At 43.9% G+C, this 24,379-nt stretch overlaps 1 protein-coding gene across 1 annotated transcript in view; it reads right to left on the bottom strand.

Annotated features, from left to right (window-relative positions):
- Window positions 1–24,379, bottom strand: part of Dock5 (dedicator of cytokinesis 5) — a 192,279-nt gene that overhangs the window by 55,143 nt on the left and 112,757 nt on the right. The window contains exons 11-21 of the mRNA XM_021181410.3: window positions 23,720–23,792; window positions 19,596–19,738; window positions 15,878–16,003; window positions 13,978–14,102; window positions 12,754–12,852; window positions 11,078–11,150; window positions 10,166–10,269; window positions 8,988–9,171; window positions 4,626–4,723; window positions 4,277–4,366; window positions 2,525–2,625 (exon numbers count right to left, since the gene is read on the bottom strand). Of these exons, the coding sequence (XP_021037069.1) occupies window positions 2,525–2,625; window positions 4,277–4,366; window positions 4,626–4,723; window positions 8,988–9,171; window positions 10,166–10,269; window positions 11,078–11,150; window positions 12,754–12,852; window positions 13,978–14,102; window positions 15,878–16,003; window positions 19,596–19,738; window positions 23,720–23,792 (1,216 nt within the window). The remainder of the gene's footprint in view (window positions 1–2,524; window positions 2,626–4,276; window positions 4,367–4,625; window positions 4,724–8,987; window positions 9,172–10,165; window positions 10,270–11,077; window positions 11,151–12,753; window positions 12,853–13,977; window positions 14,103–15,877; window positions 16,004–19,595; window positions 19,739–23,719; window positions 23,793–24,379) is intronic.

Below are 24,379 nucleotides of genomic sequence, written 5' to 3' on the forward strand. Positions count from 1 at the left end.
GATTAAGACACTTGTTATGCAATCAGCAAGCCTGAGAACTGGGGTTTGGATCCCCAGAACCCAAGTAAATGCCAGGTGTGCCAGGTGGATCACCTGTAATCCAGCACGCAGAAGTCAGGGACAGGGGGTCCTAGAAGCATCTAACTTAAAGTAGCTACTTATACATGTTCAGGGCAGTGATCCAGGAAGACTGTTGACATCAGCCTTGGGCCTTCAAAGTTAAATGAACACACAAGCACACACACACACACACACACATCCATATACATGTACACACCACATATACAAACGCACACAAAAGGGGGAAAGGGAATTGAAGAGATTTGCCTTATGGGGTTATTTATTTTTCTGACATGTAAAGCAGATATGTGAAGGACAGATGACACCTGCCTATGGCACATGCCTAAGATCATTCCTTCCAGCCTGCTTTAAAATCAACCTGGTACCAGATAGAGACTTCATGGATGAGAAAAGTGGATTCAGTCTGACTCTATATCATCCATTATTCTGAACATGCCAACAGACAAGTAGCTTCTGGGATTTCATGTAGTCTTACATTTTATTATGACTTGTATATGTATAGGTGCATGCGTGCACATGTGTGCGCACTTGCAGGGAGAGGCAAAAGGTCAACCACAGATGTTGTTCTTTATACAACGTCTTGTTTATTGAGACCTAGTTTCTCACCGAATCTAAAGTCACAGTTTTGATTAGGCTGCCTGGCCCAGGAGCCCCTGCGATCTGCCCATCTCTGCCTCCCCAGCACTGGGATTAGAAGTGTGTGCCACAATGCCCCTCCTTACATAGGTTCTGGTGATTGAACTCGGGTCCTCAGCCTCGAGCAAGCACTTTATGGACCAAGCCATTTCCCCAGCACCATGGCTTTAAGGTAACTCGGACTTTTGAAGGTACCTATATTTCAATTATTTTTGTCTCCCCCAAATCCCGTGTGTGTGTGTGTGTGTGTGTGTGTGTGTGTGTGTGCGTGCGCGCACGTGTAAAATTAGCCCCAAATTCAAGTGCTGCAAATATACCTGGCAGAGAGCACTACAGCTATTCTCTTTTCGGGAAGCATCCGACTTTGAACTTCTTACTGGCCTTGTCTATGTGCTGTTATGGCCTTGAGTCTGTGACTATTGAAAATTCCCTTAGGAGGTAGGTGAGAGAGTGAGAATCTATAATCCCAGCTCTTGGGAGGTAGGGGCAGGAGAATCTGGAGTTTACATTTGCCCAGGGCTCTAATTAGGCTCAGTGCAACTAGAATCTGAGCTAGATATCCTCACTTGTAACTGCTGATCCCTTGGAAAGTCAAGGTGCCGGGTGCAAAGATACAAATGCTGGTGTGTCTGCTGCCTTCTTGACCCATGAGGCAATCACTGATCGTAAGGCTAGCTGGTATGTTGCAAAACATCTTCTTTGTATGTCTTGTGTTTCTGTATCTTCCCAACACAGAATGATCTGACCTGGTACATCAGAGAGCAGTCATCAACATGGTCTGGCATGAGCCACTGTCCAGAGGACAGTTAACCAATCCCAGCTCCAGTCCTGTCCTGATGTGGTCCCACTGCTCTGCACAGTCACTGCAATTCAACAATGGGGGTTGGCAGGCCACACGGGGAGCTGAGTACCATGGGGAGAAACAGTGACCATGACAGGTTGGTTCCTCTAGTTAACAAGCCGCAAACTGCATACTGAAAGTCTGCTCTATGCAAAAGGTTAAAACTATTGCCTGTTGGGTAAAAGGAAAATAAACCAAATTACCCAATGTCCTATAAGCAATCAGTTCCCCAAAGCACTGTGGGGTAGAGCTGAGGGTGTGGCTTGACCTTCTTGGTTTTGCCTGGTTCACTGTCAGACCCTTTGGTGCCTCAGGATTATCTCATTTAATCAGATTCATAAGGTCCTGACTTAGCCGTCTGTTTTGGAATTCTGTGGCTGTCTTCATCTCTCCATTGTAGGCCCTTGGGTTTTGTCCTTTTGGTTTTGTGTGTGTACATGCATTTGTACATGTGTACATACATACAGATGGGTGTGAGCACATAGGTCTTGAGGTCAGAGGTCTATGTCAGGTGTCTTCCATAATTATTCTCTACTTTTGAGTCAGTTTCTCTCTGGAGCTTCCTAATTCAATAAAATTTGATAGCCAGCAAGCCCCAGGAATCCTCCTGTCTCCACCTCTTTCAGGGAAGGGATGACAAGTATGCAATAGCATGCCTGGCTTTTTATTAGGTCCTGGGGATCAAACTCAGGTCTTTGTGTGTGCACAGAAAGCACTTTGCTGACTGCACCATCTCCCCAGCACACACTCTGGGGTTTTAAGAAACATTCTTACCCTGCAGGAAGGGGCTTAGTGGAACACTGTGTCCCACTGACATGTTATTCAAATGGCCTCTTTCCACAAAGATGCTTAGAACACAGTCCCACCCTCCAGTCATGCTGACTACACAACGACCCCTCTTGTTTCTTAAGAGTCCAGCCTCCCAAATGACTCCAATGACACACGGGTCCCCTCAGTCATACTTACACGTGTGCCAAGGTGGCACTGAAGTGCTTATAAATGTAGGTTTCAAGGACAGGGTTAAAATGCTGAAACTTGATGTCTCCTATCAACGAAATGATGAAGACCTGCCGAAGATGACCAGCATTAGCAGCCGCAGTGAACAGTCCCCAGCGCTCCTCTGCCCGTGAGCAAGACTCTGACCTCCTGGTGCCTTTTCTTTCTCCGTCATTTTTACAACATTTAGACAACATTCTACTATTCGAGCTGGACAGTAAGTCTTAGGGTGAGTACTTAACATAGATTATATATGTCCAGCTTACTGCTCTGAGTGTACCAGGAAGCTAATGTCTCAAAGAAGTGCTGTCTGTACACAGATGACGTAAGTCACAGAAGAACACAGGAAAGGAGGAAGGGAGCTAGAGAAAGGGGCTTGTGGGAATTGTAAACTAATGCAACTTTGTAAGAGATTTTTCCAAGTGGAGTATGAGTAACCTCCGGGAGTTTCAGAGTTTGGTCTCCCCATTTCTTCCCTGTATGGTACCTTATGTCTACACAGAACCTACAGTGTCCACAAAGAACCACTGTCCACCAAGAATGAGTATGTACAAATGAAGAGGCACCTGGGATTGCTATCTATGCCAACAGCCAGCTGCCTGCCCTGCTGGGCTTAATCTACATGGTCTCTAGTCAGCCTCTTTTTCCTATAAATCTCAAGTTGACAGCCTTGCCTACCTCTAGCTTGCAACATTAGCTTAGATGCTGTTATGATTTGTATATGCTTAGCCCAGGGAGTGGCACTATTAGAAGGTATGGCTCTGTTGGAGTAGGTGTGTCCTTGTTGGAACAGGAGTGTGACTTTGTGTGTGGGCTTTAAGTCCCTCGTCCTAGCTGCTTGGAAGCCAGTATTCTCTTAGCAGCCTTCAGATGAAGATGTAGAACTCTCAGCTTCTCCTGCACCATGCCTGCCTGGATGCTGCCATGCTCCTGCCTTGATGATACGGGACTGAACCTCTGAACCTGTAAGCCTGCCCCAGTTACATGTTGTCCTTATAAGAGGTTGACTTGGTCATGGTGTCTCTTCACAGCAGTAAAATCCTAACTAAGACAGAAGTCCTGACCCCCCTGCCAAACTGACCAGTTTTCCCACACTGGTAAACATCACACGTTTGCAACCCACCTACCTCTTCAAGCCCAGTCCTCAGGTAAAATCCTGTCCTAGACTCTCCCCAACAGTGAGAAAATGAGGCTGCGTTTAGATGTGTCAGCTTCCTCCCACTCACAGGACAGGTCTGTATTTCCCACCGTCCCATCCTTACACATCACTGCTCTGATTTCAGTTGTCAGAATAGGAGTAAGTAAGCACCGTGTGACAAACATGTCTGCTACGCTGCTTATCACATGTAAGGACACTACAATTCATCTCTGATGGATGAATGCAGCCTCCCTGACATGGCTGGACAAGGACATACATCATTCTTTACTGAGGGCCCCTCCTGGGCTTTGACTAGAGCGTAGTAAAGGAAATTAAAGCACCTGCTGATCTTAACGTAATTAAACCCACTCTTTTCCCTAAGGAGAAAGTGAAAGTATGTCAAAAAGGTGAGACCAAATAGAGAACAAGTGCTTGGGTCTTCAGTTCCTCATCTAACTTCTGAGAGTTCAGGCTAAAGAAATACTCAAGAGACGTATATGAGTAATTTTGCTCAATGATATTTATGGTATATTAAAAACAAACTATCAAAGAATGAACACTGGTCAACATGAGCAGGTGCTTACCAGAGCATCAAACACAAGGAAGTCGTATGTTTCATTGTCTGACATTTCCATCATTATGTTAAAAAGTGCGTCTAGTGTATCCTGTAAAAACTGAAGGTGAGACCAACAGAGAGGTTATTTTGTTTCCAACCTGCTACATGCTTTAGAAAAAAATAAATAATGGGAGTCATTGGGTTCTATAGAACAGATGTGAGACTATTATAATACTATTACTTTTGTAAGACTGGCACACTGGCTCAGCTTATGTAGATACTAAGTTTTGGATTTCCAGTTGGTTTAACGGAAGTTGGTGAACTAATGACACAGCATACTTGTGACTTTGGACATATAAGACGACATAGGGACATACCTTAACAATCTCTCCTCCATCCACTTCCATTAACTTTTTCAGGTTGTGCTTAATGTTCTGAGAATTGGAACGCCAGTTTAGTAAGCCTAGCAGGTCCACTGGGGAAAAACAAACATAAGCCACAGACATTAGAAGACATAGCTACAGAATTTTCTAGAAAAGGTAAGTGCTACTAGGCCAGGGAGATGGCTCAGGGGGTGAAAGTGCTTGCCATGGAAGTCGAAAGAATTGAATTTAGATCTCTAGAACCCAATCTGGCTGGCTGCAGTAGAACATGTCTGTAGCCCCTGCCTCTCCAGTGCTCCATACGATGAGCCAGCCTGGTTTACACAGTAACAGACAAGAGATCTTGTTACAAACAGAATTGAAGGGGGGGGGGGGGTCTGACATCTGAAGTTGTTCTCTGACCTCTACATGTGCACTGAGGCACATGTCTGCCTGCACACATGTGAACACACACATCTCATATGCACACACTGCACACACGTGAACACATACATCTCATATGCACACAAAGATCTTTCAAAGTTAACCGTTCTTAATAGTAATCTAATTTGCCGGATGTGGTGATACAGGCCTTTAATCACAGCTCTCAGAAAGCAGAGTTTGAGGACAGTCTGGTCTACAGAGTGAGTTCCAGGACAGCCAGGGGTACACAGAGAAACTGGTCTTGAAAAAGGAAGAACCAAGATCAAAACCAAAACACCCAAAACAAAAAAAAAACAAAACAACAGAAACAAAAATACAAAGCCCCACTACTTTAAGAAGTACCTTGGGTGTTATTGTAAATTTTGCAATTTATTAGTTGTCATTTAAATCAGAGAAAACCTTGTGATCCTCCTTAGTCCCCTAGGGGGGGCGGGGACAATCAGTAACTAATCTGCAAGAGCATAAAATGACTGACTAGAACTCGTGTTTCTCAAATGATGACATCATCATTGTGAAAGTAAACTTAGAAAGCACTCCTAACTAACCTCCCAGTATCCGACTTCCTGCCCTATGCTTATCCATGTTTGGGCAGATTCCCAGGGAAGGGACAGCATCCAGACACATCGGTGCCCTTTGAGGTCACAACTGTACTGTAGAGGGTTTTCAGAGGAGAAAAACGGGCTTCATGCCACTAAATTGCTTGCTTTAGGTCTCGAGATGACTGAGTGGTGGCAGGAGAGGGGTTTAAGTAGCTCCATCTGATTCTAACCATGGCAGGTCACAAACGCACACACAAAGGCAAAAAAATGGCTCTCGTGATTAGACTTCCTCCCAGATATCTGACTCCATGTGTGCAATTTTTTTTTTTTTTTAAAATCTGAAATCCAAAGCATTTCTATCCAGTTCCAAGTATTTTAGATAAGGGATATTCAAAGTGCATGAGTTGTCACTCTTGTTTAAAAGATGGGGAAACCAGCTTGTACAACCACTCTGGAAATCAGTCTGGCGGTTCCTTAGAAAATTGGACATAGTACTACCGGAGGATCCAGCAATACCTCTTCTAGGCATATATCCAGAAGATGTCCCAACCGGTAAGAAGGACACATGCTCCACTATGTTCATAGCAGCCCTATTTATAATAGCCAGAAGCTGGAAAGAACCCAGGTGTCCCTCAACAGAGGAATGGATACAGAAATTATGGTACATTTACACAATGGAGTACTACTCAGCTATTAAAAAGAATGAATTTATGAAATTCCTAGCCAAATGGATGGACCTGGAGGGCATCATCTTGAGTGAGGTAACACAATCACAAAGGAACTCACACAATATGTATTCACTGATAAGTGGATATTAGCCCAAAACTTAGGATACCCAAGATATAAGATACAATTTGCTAAACGCATGAAACTCAAGAAGAATGAAGACCAAAGTGCCCCTTCTTAGAATTGGGAACAAAACACCCAGGGAAGGAGTTACAGAGACAAAGTTCGTAGCTGTGATGAAAGGATGAACCATTTAGAGACTGCCATATCCAGGGATCCACCCATAATCAGCTTCTAAACGCTGACACCATTGCATACACTAGCAAGATTTTGCTGAAAGGACCCAAATATAGCTGTCTCTTGTGAGACGATGCCGGGGCCTAGCAAACACAGGAGTGGATGTTCACAGTCAGCTATTGGATGTATCACAGGGCTCCCAATGGAGAAGCTAGAGAAAGTACCCAAGGAGCTAAAGGGATCTGCAACCCTATTGTTGGAACAACAGGATGTACTAACCAGAACCCCAGAGCTCTTGTCTCTAGCTGCATATGTATCGAAAGATGGCCTAGTCGGCCATCACTGGAAAGAGAGGCCCATTGGACTTGCAAACTTTATATGCCCCAATATAGGGGAATGCCAGGGCCAAAAGAATGGGAATGGGTGGGTAGGGAAGTGGGGGGCGCTATGGGGGACTTTTGGGATAGCATTGGAAATGTAACTGAGGAAAATATGTAATAAAAGTATTAAAAATTAAAAAAAAATAAATAAATTTTTAAAATATGATTAAAATATAAATATGTGCTAAAAAAAAAAAAAGATGGGGAAACCAAGTCACAGGGAAGTCATCTGAGCTGTGACGGCCAGAGGTAAGCTAGCTCCAACTAGCTTCCAAACACTGAAACAAAATCTGAAGCATACACAGAGAGTAGAAATTTTACCATGCCATTAAGTAGGTGTTAAAGCTCTGTATTCAGTAGCCACATACATTTCATTATTTAATTAAACTCTAAAATTTATATGGATTCCAACCACCAGCCATTTGGGCTGCTTCCAGAGTGCCCACGTTGTAAACGTCAGAAAACATTCGCATGCATAAGAGGTGATGCACAGCTCACTGGTGCCAGCTTCAATTTCTGAGAGGTACACTCAGCCTCTGTGACTACTGTACTTTTAACTCTTATCAGCAGTGCGTTAGATTGCCACCCAGCCCTCATCCCCATAGTCAGGCTTATGAGAGTGGCCCAGTTTACTGTGTCTTCTAGGAATCTAAAAACACTTTCTGGCTTAAGTGAGTAGACCTTCCCATGTGCATGAGCTCTGAACTCTAGTCTGTTGAGTCCAGCCTTGAGTTCAAGTTGAAACGCCATCCATACGCTCTCGCAAGCCAGAATTTGTCAAAACCAACCCTAGGAGTACTAACTCCTAAACAGCAACCAGGATCTGAGTCTTGAGTGTGTCTTCTTCTCTCTGCTGTGCACCATCCTAAGACCACGATCCTGTTCCTCTCTGCCCCAACTCACCCTCGCACTAACAGGCCTGATCCCGTGAGTGCACGCCACCTCAGACAGACCTGCTAAGGTAGGACCCCTGGGCAGTAAATCCAGGGCTCCCTGGTCAGCAGGGCTCCTTCCTTGTAGCACAGGTTAACCGTGTAACTGCTGCTGTTGTCAAACGCCATGTTAAATATAAGAGCTTGGAGGTTTGATGAGAAACAAAATGGAGCCTCGGTTAAACTGTGCTGTTGATTTCATGGAAAACTACTGGCTTCCTGGAGCGGCGGAAGACTAGGAGAAATAGGAACTGGATGTGGGGGTTCATACCTGTATGCTTAGCAACTGGAAAGCTGAGGCAGGGGGATCACTACTAGTTCTAACCAACCTGGACTACATAGTGAGACTCTGCGTCAAAAAACGTAACAGAAACAAGCAAAAGAACCATGACATTAATCCATGTTCTCTGCCATCCCTGTTTGGGAAGAGATTGATTACAGCCAGAATCCGCCCCTTTCTGTTCCTGTATTGTCTATTATTAAAACCAACAAGAAATCCTGGCTCGAAAACCAAAAAACAAACCAAAAACCAAAAAAACAACAAGGTGCTAGCACTGCCTTTGAGTCCCTGAAGGAGGGCAGTCTGAGATTTCTGAATTCTACCTATTCGTGAATATGCTTAGGTTTTATGATATGAAAATGCACTTGTGACAGCTAATTATTTTAACTGTCAGCTCGACAGGATCTAGAACCACCTAGGAGACCAACCTCTGGGTCTACATGTCTATGAGGAAGTTTCTAGGTTGTGCTAATGGAGGTGGGGCACCCCACTTAAAATGTGTGCAGAGTAAGCAGAAAGGGCAGTGAACAGCAAACAGCATTCATCACATTCTGCTCCCTGACTATGTGACCAAGTGGTCCATGCTCTTCTGCTGTGATGGGCTGTCCCTGTGAACCAGGCGCCAAAAGAAACTTTCCTCACTCAAATTGCTTCTGTCAAGCACTGTATATACACAGCACCTGGAAAGGTAACTTATACAGCACGGCCGAGCATCGCTGGAGGAGCAGCATCCTGTCTCAGAAGACCTGACACCACCTGGTCTGGTATAAGGAGTCTAAACAGGGAGCTTAGGAGGACCAGACGAGGAACATCCGTGTCCATGTGGTCCCCACACCTACCATTTTGGGTGAGCTTTGTGGAGCAGATGAGAGTGGCGATCTGAAAGCTGTCCTTCGTGCTGTCTTTGCTGGGTGTGAAGACGGATGGGTTTTTGGATGCTTGGAGTTCTTTTTCTTCCAGCTCTGCTTTGGTCCCAGGCAGAGTCAGATAATATTTAGCATCTTCCATTTTCTTATTATCACCCTGAAAGGGAAGTGAGTTAGAGAGCCTAGAATCAGGGCAATATCTCTCAGGCTAGTAAAAAAAAAAATACCCTCTCCCAAAATAACATGATCATTCTTAGCAGATGTGAGACTTTATCCAATTATATTTATAAATCCCCTATAATTCAGACATTATCTTCCTATAGAATTTGCAGCAGAAGTAACTTTATCATGGAAAATAATGTAGTAAAACTGTTAAGGTAGAAATCAGAATATCCTATTCTCTGTCAGAAGTAAATACATACATTACAGAATAAGGTTGAGTTTGATTCTCTTGAACTTATAAATGGTCACAATGTATACTTTACTGGGCCAATGGAGAAAGAAGTAGCTCTGTACAGATGCTGAAACTACACACAAGACAAAATAGATGCTAAGGAAAGAAACGTTCATTGATCAGGCCCAACTCAGGCCAGCTGCCTACTAGGCATCAGCCGCCCTCTGCCAGCTATTACTGGGGAAATGATATCTCTCAGCATGTACTTCTAACTCTAAAACCTCAGTAGGCTTAGGGCTCGGAACAGTATGCAGAGAATAGACACAAAACAGGAAAAGTAGCAAGGACCAGACAGTAAGGAAACGGTGCCTAGGTAACAATGATTCAAAAAACCACATCTTATAATACCCGCCAGGTTCTAACCCAGGCACACCTCTGCAGTGTCTGTGCCACTTGGATGACAGACAGCAGAAGCAAGAGCCCTGCCCTTTACTAACCAGAACCCAGGCACACCCTCTGCCCCTCAGTGAGGTACTCCTAGAACACCCAGCAGTCATACAACTCACTCTGCTGTGAGAGCGCCGTAAAGTCACTAAGGTGTGACCTGGAGCCCTTTAGACTAAAGGGGACGGACTCGTGTGCCTTTCAGTAGATTTCTGAAGTTTTACACTTAAATCTGAAGGGAGCCTGAAAAGCCACATTGAAAGGGAACAGTGGTAGACTGAGCCATTCCGAGGTCCGGTTCTATGAGCATCACCTTGTACACCACCAGGTCGTGCCTCCCGTCCTGCAGCGTGGTACCGTCTGCGTTCATCAGTTTCACAAAGGCCACCCCAAAAGCTCGCTCTGATTTATCTCTGGCTGAAAAGATAGAAATACCTGCCTGAGCCATGTGGGTGGACAACGGGAGGTTACCGTGACGGCAGTTAATTTCATGTTCGCTCTGGGGTGTGATGTTCAACCACAGTGTAATCAACATAGGTCAGCTGTGAGCTTGTTTATGTCACAGCTGCCCCCAAACTGAGAGTGCCTTATATTTCACATAGGGTATGTTTCCTATATTGCCTGATTATGAGACCACCATCTACTGAGTCAACTACACCAGAACAGTGGTGCCCACCAATCTCAGCCCTGTCAATCAATGGCATGTCCAACATGTCAATGTAGTCTGACCCCTTTCTCTCTCCATGCTGTTTCTACCCAAGGCCCAGACATGCTCGCCCCCACATCTGTTACCTCCACAAACCCTTCCTTCTATCTTCACGCCTTTTCACACACTCCCAAATTAAACTCATTCATGGCAATTCCCCTGTGTGTGACTCATACTCATAACTCCAGCTACTTGGGAGACTGAGGCAGAAAGAATTCCAGTTTGAGGTCACCCTGGACTATATATCAAGACTCTCACTCAAAAATATACAATAACAAAAGTACGGTTCAGGGGATATGCCTTAGTGGTAGAGCATATATCTGTCATGCTCAGGGCTGTGGGTTCAGTCTCCGGCACTCAGAAAAAAAATATAAAAATCACTGGTCTACTATCCTGATACCGATGAATGCTGAGCTAAATTTGTCAAGTATCTATTTTTCAACTATCCACGTTTGAAAAGCATACCAGGAAATAGTACATCTCTAAATGGAATTGTGCCACAGCCCTCCTAATCCTTACATTCTTGAGATGATCTGTGTCGGAAGGTAAATCTTATGTGGCAGCGTGTGACCTCTTCAATGGCAATGAAGACCTGCAGAAAGGGGAGGAGTCAGAAGGCAAGGCTCATTTGGAATCATTCCTCTTAACTGCAACACACATTTTTTTGGTCCTGGACCATATCTGTTTGCATGGTATGGTGTGATGTCTTGACTCTGCATATGTTTTGCACTGTTCAAATCAGGATAATTAGTATATCTACTGCTTTAAGCTTTCACCCTTTGCTTAGGGTGGTTAGATCCAAAATCCTCCCTCTTAACTATTCTGAGAGAAAGAGACTTTAGATTTGGCTTTTATATCGTATCCTAGCACAAGTTCCTTCAGAGACTCAAAGCTTGCTAGCAGGCTCCCTTCTCACAACCACTCCCAAGCCAAAAGCATCTCAGAGGGAGATCGCTCTGCTATGTATCATAGTTTCAGGGTTTAGACACATTATGCACCGGGCATCCAGAGGGATGGATAAGACATAGATTTTGAGATCTACATAGGACCCTTCCAATGGGAAGTTGCATGTAGATATGGTGGTAACTAGTATCTATAAGAGGAGAAAAGATAGAATACCAGCGTGGGGGTGTTCTCTGACAGTAGTCCAGTAAGTTACAGGAAGATAGTGTAACAGCATCAGGATCTCTATTAGTCAGAGTTCTCTAGAGTCGCTAAAAACACATTTCTGAGGAGCTCACAATGCCCAAGATAAGTAGCTTTAAAAGCCATGATGCAGCTAAAAGCGGTGGTATGCACCTTTAGTCTCAGTGCTTGGGAGGCAGAGGCAGGTGAGTCTGTGAGTTCCAGGGAAGCCTAAACTTTATGGCAAGTTCTAGGACAGCCAGAGTTTATAGAGTGAGAAACTGTCTTTTTCTTTTAAAAAGCACAATATAAATTCACATGAATTACACCATAAAAAACACAGACTACAGAAGAATGTAAAAAATAATTGCTACCCAACTGAGATATGAGGACAATGTGTCAGTTTGTGGATTTTATGCTTAGGACCCCGCCGATGCTGACAATGGGTGCTGCAGCAGCCCAGCATTCAGAGGTGACCCCAAGGTGCTCCAAGATTTGAGGGGTTGCTTCTCGTCCCAGGGTCTGCTGCCTCTTCAGAAAGAGGTCATAGCCATGGCCGCCTGTCTAGTTTTAGGGCCACTGTGAGCCCACAGGGGATGCTGGATCTGAGAGCACTTTATAATTCACAAAAGCCTTCCTTACACCCAAGAGCCCAGAACACTTAGGCAGGAGCCAACAAGAACATGTTGGGAAGCTGATGATGGAGTGGGAACATCTTAGCTTGTCTGCAGCATCTTGGCAGCCCACCGCCTTATTATAGCCACAAGTTTTTCTATTCCAGTCTCTATACATTTGTGAACAAGAATACTCTGTCAGAATGTTGGGCTTCGTAAAATAGATGCTCTAAAGACCTCTTAACTACTGGTTCAGCATTTTTAAAAAAAAATTAGTTTCTTGGAGAATCTCATACAATGTATTTTGATTATACCCCCCTCCCTCCACCCCATCCTTGGTTCATTTCTTTCTACAGAAGATCTGAAATGTCCAGATATGATAAGAATGATCTGCGGTTTTAAAAGTGGACAGAGATCTAAACAAGGGTCACAGCTGAAGGAGTTAAGAGTTCTCACCTTGACTGTCTCGTACCAACAGGGTTGCTTGACCTGGTAATACACCACCGACTTGTACTCCGAGACGCCTTCGTACCCAGCACCGGGATGAATGGCTTTCTTTGATTGGAAAGACACAATTAGGAGATGATACTAGGTCATGAAAAATACAGCAGCAGAAAAATGTTTCTGAATGTACAGCATCCAATAATTAACTCAAAGTCAGAGGCATGATGGGGTTGAGAAGTCTGCCAGCAGCCATCCACACTGTCCTGGGAGACTTGACTGTGGCAGCAAGTGTACGCTGTACCCAGTCAGCAGCCATGCCACATAATGTCAATAAACGCCACCTCGGTCCCCTCCGCCCCAAGTACTGCAGGCCACAAGTTGCAGGGTCTTTACTGAATATATATGGTTTTCTGCTTTTAAAGAAACATAATGGTTGGATTATGGACAACAAGGACTGAACGTCTGGAGAGCATCACTCCGGGATATCTAAAGAGCTTCAGGAGCCGGCACTTGGACTTGTACATTCCAAAGCAATCAGGTGGAGGTGACAGAAGCTTCCAGTGGACACCTGGTACCTTCCAACTCTCTCAAGTCAAAATCAAGATGTCCAGAAAGCTGTCAGAGGCTGAGAAACTCCGGACTGTAAGTCAGGAGAGCCGGATCCCCTTCGGCTTGGTCTTTAATGTCTGCAATTCCAGGCAAGAGAACCCTACACGGGGTACAAGCTCCTAATGACTAATACTGGGAATCAGCATTAGCTGATCTACACCGGGGACGCCTTTAGTGTCACAGTGCTCCTTCAGCTACGTGTCCACTGGCTCCACTGGCCAGGTGATAGCAGTGGGCCTGTCAAGGCCCTTGGGACACCTCTGCTATGGTGTTCAAGCTTAGTGGAGCCATACCACTTGAAAATGTCAAAAAGCCTGACATCCTAAAGTTTAAGTGACCCGTGGTATCTCTGCACAGAAAAAAAATATCAAAATATATCTAAATAGCTCCAGGAATAAAAATAGCCTCTGGAAAAAAAAATCACAGGATTATCAGGTTTTTAAATAATTTTTTCCATATGAGAAAGTATTGAGCATGCTGATGCAGACCTGTGATCCCAAAGTGAGAACAAAACCCCAGAAAAGAAGAACACCCAATATGGGGATATTGACAGTAAGTTGGGCCAGCAGTCGGCTGCTATCATAGAGCAGGTGTGAGGTGATGAGATTTGTGGCGGATGCTACGTACCTCTAAAAGGTTGCCTTCCTCATCAAACACAGACATGGTCACCTCCACGTTCTTAGGTGTCTTCTTCTTCCCCTTGTCAAACTCCCCATGGATCAGGGTGACATAAATATCATTTCGAACATCCCCTATAACACGACAAGCCTCCCGTGAGTGCCACTGAGGGAAACTCACTTCAAAGTTCCACGACACAACACACAAAAGGTAATCCAAATCTGCAACAGACTGCTGGTAATGGCCTGCTTATTCTACAGAAGTCTTTTGAGTGCTCTCCCAGCCCACCTCTCACTACAGACCAAGGTGTCTCTGATGTGCACACTGTGTAAACATTACCTTTTTTTAAACTACTTTGCACACACATACAAGCATGTGCCACAGCATGAGCGTAGGGGGGCAGAGGATAACTTCTCTGCAGGAAATTTTCCTCTGCTATTTCTACTGCTGCCCAGCATTCCCACGCTCCCAAGCGATTCTCCTGTCTCTCATCTTGCTGCTGGGATTGCTGCTATGAACCATCGCACTTTTTTTTTTTTTAATGTGGGTTCTACAGATCATCCAGGTTGTATGGTAAGAGTTTTTATCTACTAAGCCACCTCAGGGATCCAATTCTTTTCAATAATGCTTCTTTGTTCCATTTAGGATCCATGTCTAATAATAAGCATATATTAGATATTGCTAGGCTATCCAGCAGGTTTTTAATAGTGCCTTTCAGGTTCCTTGTTTGTGCAGCTAGCTGGCTCTGCGCATAGTTCCTGAGGAGACCCAACCCAGGACCACCAGCAATGTACTCACAGATAGGTGCACTGTGAACACTGAGAAAGAGAGCTAATTGGTTAGAAGGAAATAAGAGAGTGATCTATCAGGGGTGTAAGCGAAGGCAAGAGTCTTGATGGAGGAAGGAGAAGTCTAAATGGCTTAAAGTTGCAAGGATTCTTGGTGCTAAAGATGGGGACCAAAGACCATTTCCCCCAAGCCTGGTGTGTCTGTAGTCAGTGAAAAGCACTTTGCAATGGATGAAGCTGCTCTTTTGAGAAGACACAACAGCCTCCCTTTACGGAAATGTTTATTCATCCATTCCTAGCATTCATTAAAACACCTTCATTCTCAGGTAATGTGTGTGTAGAAAACTACCACTGTCCCTTAACTTCCTGAAGGTGAGAAAAGATCCAATTACTTGCAAAAAAAAAAAAAACCTGTTCTCGTGCACTACGTGGCAAGTTGGCTTTCTAGAGTTTTTTCAAATGTTATGTGGCCAACTGTCCACAAGTTGCATCAATTAGTTCATATGAATATTCATGAACTTCCTCAGAGTATGACTCCCTTTGTCTCCTGCGGATATTAGAGAATTAAGTGGGCAACGCTGGTGAATTCAGGAATGTGACTCCCAGTCCCCAACATGTGGCAAGAAAGAAGAGAGCAGAACAAGAGTGGGAACCATGAGGAAATGGGACGAAGAACGCGCAGTCAGAGGTCAGAGGACAAAAACAGAGTGTCTCTCAGAGTCGGAGCTGAGCACAGAGACCCAACACAGAAGGTGACATGAAGAGCAAGGCACTTGTCAACTAAGTAGTTTAATCTCCTGGACGGAAGACATTGGGCCACCGGGTTGTTTCCTTAGAAGGAAGTCAAGTTGGAAGAAACATCTGTGGAGCAGGGTGGGAAAGAGTAATCTAGGGATGCTGAGATGCTTAGAGGCGTTTTCTTGGTCCTGCCTAATGAGCAGTCTTTGAGGGTGCTGCAACCCTGTCACCAGTTTCTTGATGCCACTAACCCTAAATGATGTCATCTTAGAGACTCATATTGCCTCAACAGTCCAAGTAGAGGCAATCCTTTCTTCCAACGTGGAAAAAACCAAAAAACCAAAAAAACAAAACACAAATGGAAACTCGAGCAAGGTGTGTACCTGGCAGGATTATTTCTGGAAAGCCCATTTTCCGTGCTATTGCTGTTGATCTATCCACCAGGTGTGAAAAGTTCTTCTGCACCTGTGTGAGGTCACCTGGCAGTAACTTTAAGGACACCCAAAGACCTGTAAGGGGAAAACAGGGGACAAACTTACAGTTCTCTGTATAATCTTTGCAACACACTCACAGAAGCTTGTGTGAGACCAATCAGACACCTCAAATAAACACGTAATCATCCCTGGGTAACATTGTTTTGATGATGCTTCCTTCAAACTCACAAGAGGCCTCCTTACCTGAGAAGTCAACAGATATTTGTGACTTCAGTGGAGAACAAATAGAGTAAAGATTATCCCAACTGATACCAAAGTATGTTTGCTCCAAGTGTAAGATAATGTGGTGGTGGTGCCAGAAATAATAGACGTTATTAGAAACCGTTACATACACACACACACACACAACATGGAAATCTAATTAGGGATGTCAGAGGCAGGGCAAATCATGAATGTCAGGGGCTAGAGAGATGGTGCAATGATTAAGACCTCTTGCTGCTCTTCCAGAGGACCTAAGTTTGAATTCCAGTGACAGTGTTGGGCAGCTCACAATTGTTTGTAACCCCCAAGGAACCCAGTACCTCTCTTCTGGTCTCTGTGGGCATTCACACATGTGGCAGATACTCAAACACACAAACATATACATTTTCTTGGTACTTAAGACAGAAGCAACTTAATGTCTTATATTTTAATTAAGATAAATTGCTAATAAAGAAATAAACAGGGCAAGAGAACACTGAAAGGAAAAAAGTGAATAGTTGTTAAATCTCTGAAAACTACAGGATTTATTTATTTATTTATTTATTTTTACTTTATGGGTGCAAGTGTTTTGCTTGCATCATGATGCTTGATGACCCAGCAGAAGGACCATCAGATCTCCTGGCACTGGAGTTAGACTGTGTGAGCTGTCATGTGAATACTGGGAACTAAACTCAGGTCCTCTACATGAACAGAAAGTATTCTTAATTCCTCTCCAAACCCTGAATTAGTCACTTCTTAAACTAAAGAAACAAATTCTAACTGCAAACTAAGTATCAATATACAAATTGAAATACAAAGTCACAAAGCGATGATGGTGATAAAGAAAGACGCTCACAAAGAAATCTGACATGAATACACATTCACAGAGGAGCAGAAGCTCATCGACATTTTGTAAAACAAAAACTGTAAACAAATGCATTTTAGAGAAAACAGAAGAATAATTATCTGTTAGGGTTGGTCTGGTGCTGCTATGTACTCAAATGCTAAATACCGGCCCCCAAGATCTGGTTGCCCTAAGAAGGACGGATGCTCATGGACACCAGCTTTGGTTGTGCAAAACTTGCTTCTGAGTTAATTAGTCAATAAAAGGCTAAAAAGCCTATGATTTGGGCAGTAGTGAGAGAAAGATGGGACTTCAGGATCAGTAAAGGGTCTCAGGAGAGACCAGAAGGGAAAGGACAGGGGAGATCAGGATAGGAAGAGGCCGCCATGAGAGAAGATGGACCATGAACGTGTAGCCAGGGTAAACAGCAAGTATCAAGGGGCATATGGCTGAGATGTAAGTTAGAATAGCTCCAAACCTACCCAATCTAGGCTTATAGCTTGTAAATAAAACATAAGAATTGTGTGTCTTTTATATGGGCTAGCTAGAATATAAGTTCTTATTACAATTATCTTCCTTAAAAAAAAAATCTGAGATGGTAGGATATTCATGTATCTCTTAGACCATCCAGAATGGAGGTGCTTATTTAAATACATGAGGACCACTGTCTACTTGCCACCTTTCAGACAGGAGAGAATTCACACACCTGGCACCCAGGACAGGCAGCACTGCACCATCCGAGTTGAAGCTTGTTCCCACCACAGACCCAGAAGTCCTACCACTGGGAGTCCTGAAGCAGAGTTCCTAAACTCATAGAAAGCTTCAATACAGAAAGTCTCACAGCAGGGTGGCTTACATTTACAGCACTAAGCAGCTAGAAAACTCCCTGAGTAGGAGCCTACTCAAGGAACTGGACCCCACCCCACCCCACCCCCAGCAGGCTAGATGGCAAAATGGAGTCACTCTGGTCATAGCTTTAAAAGGAAACTAAACTGTTATCTGGCCTTCTGAGGTATCAGGAGAGAAAGATAATGTTCAGATGTCCCTAAAAGGCTCCTGCAAGCCACAGGATGCTACTTGCTGTGTTTCAGTCCTGACATTAAAAATAATATGATTGGTTTTCTTACTGCCCCAAACCAACTGATTTTTATCTTTTCCTTCCTCCCTCCCTTCCTTTCTCCCTCACTCCTCCCCTCTTCCTGTCTGTCCATCCATCCATCCATGCATCCATCCTTCTTTCCTTTTCCTTCTCTGTCTATAAACCCACGCTTTCCTGCTCAGCCTCGCATAAAACTAATCCTACTTTATGGAAAGAAGTATTGCTCAGCTGCCAAAGAGAAATAAAATCCAATCAAAATATTTAAATTAAATTTGGCTATAAGTTTGGCTTTGAGCATTTTACACATTAGAATGTTATACAACCACACAAATAAAGAGATATTTGTGCTGAATAAAAAGACAACTGGAAAGGGCTTTTTCTATTTCAGAGCAAGAAAGGAATGGCATTGTTTTCCATTCTGTTCCAAAAAGGAAATCCTATGTAAAATGTAATCTCATTAGTATAAGAATGTTCTACTCTAATCAAAATTGCAATCTTAAGCTAAAAGATCTAAAGAGCAGGGAGTGGGGAGATGGCTGTGAATGTGAAGTTCTTGCTGCAGAAGCCTAAAGACTTGAGTGTAGATCCCCGGCACCCATGACTCACTGGTAGGCATGAAGGCTCGCTATACATCCAGTGTTCAAGAGGTAGAGACAGGGATTTCTAGATTAAGCTATATCCATTAGGGAAATAGTGAGACTCAAGCCTACACATGTGCACCCCTACTCCGAGTGCCCATTCAGATGCAAACATGCATACAAACGTATATAAAAGGGGGGAGCTAGTTATTCGTGTTCAGATTCTTTACTGCTCCTATCTCTTTCTACCTGAATAACTGTGAACACCCTGAAAACTCTGTTTCCCTGCTTGCTTTCATTTTAAACAGTGTCGTAGGGTAGTCATGAAAAGAGGTGGCACCACTTCGAGAGCCTTTCAAGTCTGGCCGCCACCTTGGCACTTGAATTTTAATGTCGTGACCATTATTCCTTACTATTTGAATTTGAAACATTTCCACAAGAATTTCTCTTAGCTGAAGCTATCAAAAGACGGGTACACGCAAGGCAAGTTCCAGAGAAGATACACAAGCTCTCCCAGGTAGCCTACAAGTTCACATCAACGAATACTTGGATCATTCCGTCTCTTTCGAGTTTCGGAAAGCACAGCTAAGGGGTAAGTTTATCGAGGACACACTACATATGCACTCCTGAGTCACTTTCTGTTGGCACATTTACTTTGAGGAGTTACCACTGGGAAGAGAGGACAGAAAAACAGTCTCGTGGGGGGAAAAGTCTGTTCCAGGGAACTTACAAATCCAACCCTGATCCCACTAGAAAAGGTGAAGGTTTTAGATCTTCAACAGGGAGATATCTGAGAAGGGGTAGGCTGTTTGGTATCAGAGTAGTTGGTGAAAGGGCAGGGACCTTGCTCTGCATGTTCCCTCCCCGGTCCCCACCCAAAGTCCCCTCACCGGGCAGCCTGTGTACCTTGTCCTTTGTGATTCACTTCCTTTGCAGCTATGACTTTATTTAGGACCGACGTGAGCGGCTCATTCTCTCCGATCACGTGGGAGGTTATCAAGGGGGACATGATGAGCTGTCTCTGGCGGATGTAGGTCTCCATGGCAATTCTGGTGAAGACAGAAGAGGTAAAAAGGAAGGCAGAAGTAGAGAAAATCTCTAAAGTGTGACCTGAGAACGTGGAGGTTGTGGGGGAGCAATCTGGAAATACAAACACAAGCCTCAGCAGAGGGCTCGTGGGAAACCACTATCTTGGATTATGTTCCCACGTGGTCCCCCAACAGACCGGGCTAAAGTCAACATGGACTCACTCATCCCAGTACAAATGCAGCAAGGCTTTGGTAAAGTAGAATATCTATCTTCTAAGATCTCAGTATGGAGCAATAGCAGCTTAACCCCCCAAAGAGGCTGGCTTCAGCAAATACACCAATGAAAGTCCCCCAGAAAAGTTACCTACAGAAGTGACCTGAAGCTGACCCCCCAGGTAGCTACCTTCTGTCTGTCTTCTGTCCCTGCCATAAGAGCAATGACCAATCCCAGGTTTGCTTTCTGCTTTTGTCTATAAGCCAATCTCCTCTGCCTGGCTCACGGGGACACTTCTGTTCTATGGCATGCAATGTTGCCCAACACTTCTAGTCTAGGATTGGGCAACAGAATAGGAAATAAGGTCAACTATGTAAATTGCTGTAATTTTGTCCCTGGTACTTTCTTCCCTTCATTCTTCCATTGATCATATATGGGTATATATGTATGTATATACATACAAACACACACACACAAACATATGTGAATATCATGTATATTGAGATTATAATTCCAACATTTTTCTCTTCTGTGTTCTCCCTCTAAGTCTTCCCACATACCCCTCCTTGCTAGCTCTCCTTCAAACTCATGGCCTCTTTCTTCACTAATTGTTATTGCATGCACACATGACTATCCTGTTCAGGCCATACAATGCTACCTGGATGTTTTCAAGGCTGACCATTTGGAACTGGAGGGATGATCTGTGTGCTTTCCCTATGGAAGAACAGCTCTCTGGCTCCCATTTTTCCTCAGTTGTCTTTAGCTAGCTCTTTGTATAGTGTTGAGGCCTTATAGGCTTTTGCTCGTCCACTTGGGCATGTCCATTGGTGTTGTTGTCCTTGTTCAGCACATGTTTGGAAAGTCACGCATTGCAATAAGGCTTTAGGGGTGCAACTCTTTATTTATTATGAGGAGACATAGTCTCACAGCAAACTCCCTGGTCCTCTGGCTCTTTCCACCTCCTCTTCTTAAACATGTCAGGGAAATGACAAGACAAAGAAAGTGGGGGTAGGCAACAATGGCCAAGTGTTAAAACGCTGAAGTTCAAGCCGATGACTAAGGAGAAGTTAAGCAATTAAAGTCAGAGGCACTTAGACTTGGCTGCTTGGATAGGACAGAAAGATGAGCCAAAGGACAGGAGACCTGGCTCCCGGGACTAGCTCTACCTGACAGAGTACTCTACAGGATCCTACTCCCCTGGGAGACCCACATCCACATGGCCATTTGATACATGGATACAGTATGTATGCGGGATAGTAGGAAGGTGTTTTTGAGATACTCAATGACTTTAAACTTAGTATTTTGCAGTGACCAATCAGCAAATGAAATCCAGCTGAATTAGCACATCAGGTAAGGTCTACTGAGAGGGAGGCCAAAGGACCAAACACAGCCCCCATTTCTCTTGAAGTTACCACCACCAACTATATTATCATCCAGTTGCCACACTATGGTCTTTAGTCTTCTTTGCCTACCAGACAGCTTTCTTTGTGCACATCCTTTTACCTGATGATAAAACATACTGAACATGGGGCTGGAAAGGGGGAGGGGCACTGTTTTCTGTGAATGACTCTCCCCAGGTGGACTAGCAGAACTCACATATAAGTCACTGCAGCTTAGGGAAATGGGAGGACAGGCCCCAGGGTTGCCAGGGGGAACATAACACCATTATACAATGGCATATAACAAAAGCACATGCTATTCTGCAGGACCATCTCAGAGTTCACTGCTGCAGCATAGGTGGAGGTTTAGAAGTTGGGCAGAAAGGCATGACACTGAAGGTAGAAGCTACCATAAAGGAATATAAAGAAAGGAATTCTTCAGATAGGGTTTTTTTTTTTTTTTTGTCTATGAATACAGAACTTGATATGGTTATATATATGTATGTGCATGTATGTATGTATGCATGTATATGTGTACACACACACACACACACACACACACACACATATATATATATATATATATATATATATATATATATATATATGAGTAGCATTCATGGATATGAAAGTTATATATGTACATGTAATATCCATGATATCTGTCTCTATATAAAATGTTTACTTATTTATTTTTTAGACAACATCCCACTATGCTTCACAGGCTGGCTTCACATTCATAATCTTCCTGCCTCAGCTTTCTAAGTAACTGGGATTACAGGCATCTGTGGGTTTTTTTTCTTATTGTTTTATTTTTTTCTTATTGTTTTGTTTTGTTGTTGTTTGAAAATAGAGATGTGTAACTTTAAAACAGCTTTCCAGAGCTCAGTACCATGTATAGTTTCTATGGTCCTGTAGCATTTAAGATTTTAAGCTGTTCAATTTTCTGCTTAATTACTTAAGAGTGTGTTGGTATACATTATAATGTGAGAGCTCCCTGGATTTGTGTTTCTTAACATTGAGCTAAGATTTAAAAGGCACTTTCTCTTGTACAATTATGTCCTTCTGTCCGTTTGCAGTAGGATTTGTGTGTATGCGTATGTATAAATGGTACATTTTTATTTACGTGTGTAAGTCTCAGTGAGTGTCTGTCACATGCATGGAGTTGCCTGCAGGGGCAGCAAGGGTACATCAGATCCTCTGGCGTTACAGGTGCTTATGAACCATCCGATATAAATTCTAGGAACCAAATTTCAGTCCTCTGGAGGAGCAGCTGGTGCTCTTAGCCACAAAGCCGTCTTTCTAGCCCCATCATTTATATGTAGTTTTTAAAAGGTCTTTTTGGGCTGGTGAGATGGCTCAGTGGGTAAGAGCACCCAACTGCTCTTCCGAAGGTCCGGAGTTCAAATCCCAGCAACCACATGGTGGCTCACAACAAGATCTGACTCCCTCTTCTGGAGTGTCTGAAGACAGCTACAGTGTACTTACATATAATAAATAAATAAATCTGTAAAAAAAAAAAAAAAAAGATCTTTTCACTCAAATATCCCGAGGCTGGCTTCTGAAAATTTTGCACTATCATTCTGCAGTGGCCCATGCAAGTTAGATGAGACACTGTGCTGTAACTGGCATATAACCCCTGACAGGGGTCACTTCGAGAAACTTTTTGCCCTCTTCCTAGGCCACCATTATGTATACTGAACGCCAGAGCAGTCAAGGCTCCCACTAGAACTTGTCAAGAGTTACAGGGATAAGATTTGCTTGCTTGCACTCCTGAGTTGCATGGGTGGCTCCCGTTCCTGCAGCCCAGTATAGAGCCTAGGGCCAACGTCCCAGCTGCCCTGTACTGCCAGACTGCGTCCCCCAGTTCCTTGTCTAGGTCCCATGCATACTCTTCTTGCCTAATCCCTTGTTACTATGAGTACGGTCCCTGGACCAGCACCATTAGCAATACTCAGAAGCTTGTCAGATGCAGGCAGACCTACGAGAGCAAATGCTGATTCTAACAAGATTGTCCTGACAAATGATATGCATCATCCTGTCTGAGAAGACATGTGATTGTTAGTCAAACCCGTTCAACACAACAGAAGACAGATGCATTGCGGCACCTCTGACAATCAGATGACATCATCTCTGGATTCCGGTGCAGATGGATGCGTGTGTGCCCTTTATGCTATATTCCTTCTACCGAGTCAGGAAATGCTCAGTTTACCCTCTTTGAGCCCAACATGAAGCCCCCTGAATAAAGTCTTCTGCAGAGGGGCCCAAGTCACAGTCTTCCTGCAGAACTACCTTCATATTTCCAGGAACAGAAAGGGGTCCCCCGCCCCGCTCTGCTTCTCCAGTCATGCCCCACTTGAATGGCTAAGCTGTACCTCGGGTCACCCCAGACTCGTGGCAGATACTTACTGCTGAAAGGGGATAAAATGTTGCTTTTCTTCATCATCCACCTTCCCATGTACGATATCACTAATATCCATCACTAGGAGAGAGACAAATGCCATTAGAGACACTAATGACTTCCTTCATGACTCCCTGAGATGTATAGAAGAGGATGGTATCAGCAAACACAGAATGCCACAAGAAGAGAGGGACCAGGGACCAAGCAACCACTTACTATATCACGCCCAGCAGGGTAACAAGCCAAGAAAGGCTCAGATTTTCTATATCCAACCCTGCAGGACACACCTTCAAAACTCTGCAAGACTCAGTTGCTGTGTTCCTGGAAAACTTAGACATCACCATCATCATTACTATTATTATGATGATTATTGATAAGCCTTTACTGAAAGCCAAAGAGAATTGATATTTCTAGCAGGTCTGTCAGAAGAATTAAAGGTCTGGAGAGAAACTCAAGATTTGAAGTGGCCACCTGTGTCTTTGATTTGATATCTACACCAGCCTTAAGAGTATCATAGAACAGACTACCAGCAATTGCCCCCCTCCCCCAACAGGCCCACATCCCGGGAGTGTACTTCAGTAAAGCCAGGCCGTAAGCCTTCACTTTCTCATTTAGACAGCTGTGAGGAGCCCCACCTTAAAGAATGGGAAGGGTTAACTTGCTCTTGG

The sequence above is a fragment of the Mus caroli genome, unplaced genomic scaffold (genome assembly GCF_978045245.1).
Source record: "Mus caroli unplaced genomic scaffold, Mus_caroli_1 scaffold_12, whole genome shotgun sequence".
NCBI classification, from domain to species: Eukaryota; Metazoa; Chordata; class Mammalia; order Rodentia; family Muridae; genus Mus; species Mus caroli.